Genomic DNA, 6,546 nt, shown 5'->3' with positions numbered 1-6,546 from the left:
CAGGATTTTTTTAAAAGAGTTCTTCATGAACAGTACTTCTTATAGCATCCACTAATTATCAAATTCTTCAATCTAACTTACTTATAGGAAAAGGAAAAAGCCAAGGTTGGCATCAAATAGAATAGTATGTCATGTTCATGTTGACCAATTATTACTAGTATGCAAAGGCTTACTATGATGTTCATCTAAATTGAGTTATTATTTTACTTTATCTAATAGAAGTATATTAAAAGAGACCTTATGTACTTTTCAAATATTTAAGGTGAACTTTGATTGTACCATTCATCTTGTTGTTAATGAAAATGTTTACTAATTTTGACTTTGCATTTTCCCACTTATTATTCATTTTATTAAACAAAATAAAATAATTTTTGAAAAAAAAACCAGATAAAAAATTTAAGAAATATAGTTTCTGATTTTTTGACTCATTGACCTATGCAAACTCTTAAGACTCTTATCAAAAAATTTGCAACAAATAAATTTTTGTACTTCTTTAGTAAAAACTAAATAATCAATTTTGAATTGTTTTATTGTTTGATAAAAGAAATCAGTTTGTAAAAAAAATAGAAAACTATAAAAAGTTCACAAGAATTGATTATCAGTGACATGAAGTGTAATAAATCAGACATACTTTTGGACATCAAAAAAGCTGTATATGTTTAACAAAATCTCTTTAAAATAGTTCTTTGAATTAAATATGATTGGTTAATAATCATGCAATTGTTCAAAAATTACCAATTAGAAGCTCTCCCTTTAATCCTTTAATGTTTAATTTCTTTGTTAAACTTATTCATCAATTAATTGAAATGGCCTAATGCTGAAAAAAGGTTGTCACACAGGCATATGATACATTTCTTTCATCAACTGATAATTACGTACTTGTAAGACATTTTACAGTTAAATGCAGTATTAAATCTTTAATTGCTTGATAAATATTATTATTTTATGAAGTTGGAAATAGTAGGGCTTCCCTTCCCAGGAAATAAATGGGTAATCCCCTGGAGTGTATCACTCATTAAATTTAACATATGATTAACAATTTTTAACTATATTAAACTAAAATTAGGAAATTTTCCGGCCATCAATATGAAACTGGAAAATAATAAACTCAGCTTCACTCATAATTTTCAAATTTAGTATGAAGGCTATGTGACAGGATTACAGTTTTAATTGAAATTTATGTTTTACTCCAGCGTTAAATTCATTAATACAATAATTTAGAGAATCAATTATTTTTTCTCACTCTATGGAATATTGTCCAGACTCTAGAGCGTAGTGAAGGAATAATAATAATATTTTTTCGCTTCTTCAGTATACATTTTTTAAGTTTCTCAAATAATTTACATCTACCTTTATAATTTTAACTTTAGAAATTATAAGTAGACTTTAAATTTTGGTTTTTGATTTTTAATACAACAAAAGATTTTTTTATTATGCATGATTGACTCGCTTAAATAGTCAAATTTTTATTGATGAATGAGTGATATCAAGCAAGTTAAATAACTTAGATAGTTAGAGATTTATATGCCAGTTCTTTAGAATTATGGTTAGTATTAGGGTGAAGGGATTAGCCACGGCAAAATAAATCTGACTAACATTTTTGCGGGTGGTGCTAGGATTTTTCAAATTAAACCAAATACATAACTAATTTAATGTGATCAACAAGTTAAATAAGTATTACCAAATAAAAACCATCCAAATTTATTATATGCATGGAGTTAGCAAATTACGAACTTTTTTGTAATAAAAATACCAATTCTATTCTGAGATAATAATTGAACTTTTCAGGTTATTATTCAAAGATTTATTGGAAAAATAGAGGCCTATAAAAATTTATTCTGTGTTTTTTTAATCCATGTTATTTCCATAAATGTATCATTCACAGAATTTTTACAGAAATTACGGATAAAATTTTTTATAGGGGGGTTAATATGTTAAAGCAAGAGAACTGTGGGAGCTGTATTAAAAAAAATATCAAAAATATGTTAATTCTATCAAACGTATTTGAAATTAATGAGAATGATATCAGTCAGTGGAAATGTCACACAATCGATAAGGAGTTTTTTTGTACTATGATATCATAATAAAAATTTTTAGCGTAACATTGTCTTTAGGTGTATATTACGTATGTAAAATTTTATTGGCTAGAATTAGTTCAATTAGTTAAAAATTGACGATCTTTAAAACATAATGCTGGCCGGAATTTTTGTAACGCTGGCCGAAAGTTTCACAAATTTATAATGCCGGCCTAAATTTAGTTAAAATCGAAAATTTTAAGTTTGGGTAACATCACATTTGTACAATGTAACACTATTATAAATAATTATTGGCATGTTCGTTAGGGTCTTAAAAATATTTTTATATATTTTAAAAATTCAAAAATTAAGTTTATTCAGTTCAATCTGTCCAAAGAAAGTTACTCATTTTTGTTTGTTTATATAGTAAATAAATAAAACTTTTATATTTTTACGAAAAAGGACATGTTTATACAATGTAAACAGTTATTTACAAGTTCGTAAGAACTTTTTTATATTTTTAAATTTTATTCTGTTCAATCTTTTCTTCTTTTCATTATTTGTTTATTCGTATAGTAAATAAATAAAAATAAATTAAAGTTTTTGTCTCTTTGGTGCCATTTTGACGCGAAGTTAATAAATTTATAATATTTTACAATGTTGAACTTTGAAATTGACAATAATTCTATGTTACCACGAGAATTTGGATTGAAAAATGTTGGAAGGGATGGTGAAAACGAAATATTTGGAGAATTTTTTGAGGAGGATAGTTTTGACCAGCTTTCCTTTAGGTTTAGCAATGCGTTAAATGAAATGTTAGCTCATGAAAATGAAGAAGATAGTGAAATAGAATCATATGCGGGTGAATATGATAGTGAAATTGAGGCAGAGTTATTAGAACAAAACAATAATAGTGATGATGAACAAAACACCAACAATGAATGTGAAGGAGAAAGGAATGAAATAAATCCAAATGATATGGATGGAGGACCCACTTGCAAACAATCCAATGTACAATCTGTTTCGTCAATAACACCTTGTGTAATAATTGATAATATTCAAGGTACGATTAAACGATGTGGCGAAACTTACAAGCTTAGAAAGATACGAAATTTATATGGAACATAGCAAATAGATCGAGATGCAGTTCAACAAGTCAACAATAATTATTTAGGAGTTTGTGATTCACATTTTTTATATGATCAAAATCAAATTCACAATCCTAAAGATAAAATATCAAAAGAATTTACGACTTCAGATGCTATAATTCAACATCGAAGATGTATAGGATGCAAACAATATATAACTTTCTATAGCCGAGGGGAAGGATGCAGTAACCATTCCTGGTTGGTTAATGGACGAAATGTTCAAGTACCCTGCAATGGATTGGTATATTGTAATGCATTGAAGGAAACTTTCCTGTCAGAACAATCTTTAAAAATAAATAAACCAAGATGTATCTGTTGCAGTTGTTATGAACGATTGGGCGGGCATATTCACAAACGTACAGGTCAAGGTAAAAAATCAAACTGTGATAGATTACATGAACAAGATGTCACAAAAGGAATCAATTTTATTGCAAATTGGCTTATTAAGATTTCACATACAGATGAAGATTCAAAAAAAAAGAAATTTTGAATTCTATTGTAGAAGCTATTTTCCCTTTTCTCCCTACACCTTTAACTAAAACTACATCTTCATTGACAAAATCTGACGAAACTCTTAGCCTTTTCGTCATACAAATTCTTTTTCTTGATACATTTTCAAAAAATAAATTACAAGATGTTGATATAGAAACAATTAATTGTGAAAGTTTGGGACGAAAATTCGGAATTAAGCTCTGGAAATCACGTGAAGCAACAAATGAGAAAAAAGAATTACTGAGCTCACCAGGATCACTTTTTGAATATTATCATGCATTTCCGAATTTCATCACAGAGTTTTTTGGGGGAATGTTAATGGAGATCTATAAACGAAAACTAGCTGTTAATAATAGAAAAAGAAAACAACGAGGACAAGCCATTAAAACTTTGCCTGAAAATATAATTATGAAAATTGTTACATTTTTTGTTTCTGTTCTCACTGGTATAGCATTTCCTTCATGTAATATTTGGTTAACTAATGTGCTAAGCAGTCTGGCACGCAAACCAAAATTATTATCATCACTTCATCGTCTTCTGTCATTATGGAATATAGTAGGACATAGCGAACGTCATGAAAGAAATCTAGAAAAGGAGCGAATTAATAATGCTGTTCCTACACAAAGATTATACCAAAAATTAGATATATGGAATCTTGCAGTCATAGATAACATAGATTTCAAACAAAAAACATTCTCCTTTGGAAATATATATGACACTACAAGAAACAGCTCACATGCAACCTTAAGAATGGCATTCCAATCAGTAATACCTAATTATCTGGCAACGTGTCAAGAAGAATTAATTACCTTGGAAGAAGACAATTGTATATTTGGTATGAATTTTACTACGCAAGAAGCTCTGGATGGATTTCAAAGTATATTAGAAAATTTGCTAGATTTTCGAAGTACAAATGAAGGCAATTTAGAATACAATCAAAATTTTGATGCGGAAATAATTAAAAAAGCTATACTAGAGAAATTTGAACATGGCTGTAAAGGTCCTTCTCCCCACGTTGTAATTCTTGAACCAGGGGATAATCCAAATTCAGACCAAGCAATTTTAGGAGCTGCCACTATGTACAAAGCCGATTTTAATTTGCAAGAGACTGCATACCTTGATATAGTTGCTGATGAAGCTATTTATTGTCGGTTAGTTAGATGCCAAGAGCAATGGCCTCAATTGAGACCATTGCTTGGACAATGGCACACCTCCAAAGACTTCTGTTCAGTTCTAATTGTGTTGATCTCTAGTTACGGACTTCTAAATTTAGCAAGAAGATTAGGTGTTCAATTTCTGGACAAGTTTGAGGCAGCCGTTGATTATCGAACGACATCTAGAGTCTTAGACTTTTTGTGGGTGGCAGTTGGAGTTTCAATTAATATATTTACAAAGAGAAAAAATATTAATTTGTCTGAAATAATGAACGAAAATACTGACACCAATATTTTTCTAAAAATTTGGTATCTTTATTATCAGTGGGCTGGAATATGGAAAGCACACCGAATAGGAATGAGAATTGGAAATCATAATTTGCAACGAGATGCTCTTGCTGCAGCATCACCTCTTTTTCCAAGTGCGGGTAAATCAAATTACGCAGTAGCTATCGCTCAACATCTCTCTACCCTAACTAAGTATCCAAAATTGAATGAAATTTTGCAACACGTTGGAGCATTTAGGATACCAAAGAACATTGATGATGATGGAAGTGAAAATCAAAAGCCTGTTTGTTTTGGTTTTGATGAAGCGCTTGAGACCTTTGGAGTTCATTTTATAAAACAAAATATTAGTGGAAATATTATTGATGAAATGAAATTAAAAGCAAATATTAAAGCAGCTCAATCAGAAAGAGAGAGAGTTGACCTACTCCTAAGCGAATATCTCGAGGACACTTCAATTTCTCAGAGTGAACGTGCCATCAATTCCAGAAGAAAGGCCTTATGGGAATTAGTAGAAGACTTAGTGATGATTTTTGACATGACAGATCCATTGTCACATCAGATTTTTAAAGATCTCAAGCCACCTGAAATACACAAAACAGGATATGAAAAATTACTTGCATGTTATGAAAATGGCTTGGAACGAATGCAGATAATTTACAAACAAGATGTGATAAAAAGTGAACCTCGAAACGCACAGGGAAGACGCGCATTAGAAGTTCGCCGAACAAAGTACAAAGACTATGCTGAAACAAAGAGAAATGAAAGGGAAGCAAAGAGAATTGAAAGGGAGACACGAAGGCGTGACAAAATACCTCTAAATAATGATCAACTGGAGGTATGCTGTATGCGCAAAATTTTGTGTGGACTTAAATCATGCCTAATTCTCCTACACATCTGCCACTTTAGCTACATGTTGATGACAATAATAACCAGACTTCCAAAAGACGAAGAAAAGTACTTGCGCATGAAGAGCAAATACTGGAACGTCTGTTGGCTTATGAAAAGATTCCAAGCCATATATATGATGAGACGCTTCAATTACTTGGAGCTGAATGGGATAAGAAAAGGGTATATGGTTGGTGGAATTATCGTATTAATAAATAATAATTAAATCAAATAAATTCTTGTATTATTATTCTATAATATTTACAAAGTTAAATAAACAAGTTATTCTTGATTTAATTTATGTTTTACCTTGTTATCATATATACAAAAACGAAATTTTGCAGTTTTTACAAAATCGGCAGTCAAAACGTCAACTTTTTTTTACGTAAAACGAAAAATAGCTACGAAATACATATATCTGGGTGGTATTTACGAGCTTTCAAGTACGTTTAAAAGTTCAATCATCGACATGTAGGTAAAAAAGTGTGTAAAGTTTAAATAATAATATTTTTATTTTAGATATTAAAATAACAAAAAAAATTATAAAAACGTGTCGAAAAGCAT

At 29.7% G+C, this 6,546-nt stretch overlaps 1 protein-coding gene across 1 annotated transcript; it reads left to right on the top strand.

The window, feature by feature from the left end:
• Nucleotides 1-2,672: 2,672 nt before the first annotated feature.
• OCT59_029235 (uncharacterized protein) lies at nucleotides 2,673-6,201 on the top strand (the record flags this gene model as incomplete). The annotated part of the gene is made up of 4 exons (XM_066142447.1): nucleotides 2,673-3,078; nucleotides 3,151-3,531; nucleotides 3,666-5,932; nucleotides 6,004-6,201. 4 exons carry the CDS (start codon nucleotides 2,673-2,675, stop codon nucleotides 6,199-6,201), a joined length of 3,252 nt encoding a protein of 1,083 aa, XP_065994571.1.
• Between the last annotated feature and the right edge of the window lie 345 nt (nucleotides 6,202-6,546).

The sequence above is a fragment of the Rhizophagus irregularis genome, chromosome 9 (genome assembly GCF_026210795.1).
Source record: "Rhizophagus irregularis chromosome 9, complete sequence".
Classification (NCBI taxonomy): Eukaryota; Fungi; Glomeromycota; class Glomeromycetes; order Glomerales; family Glomeraceae; genus Rhizophagus; species Rhizophagus irregularis.
Note: the sequence above shows the minus strand (reverse complement) of the source record. Positions and strands in the feature narration are given on the sequence as shown.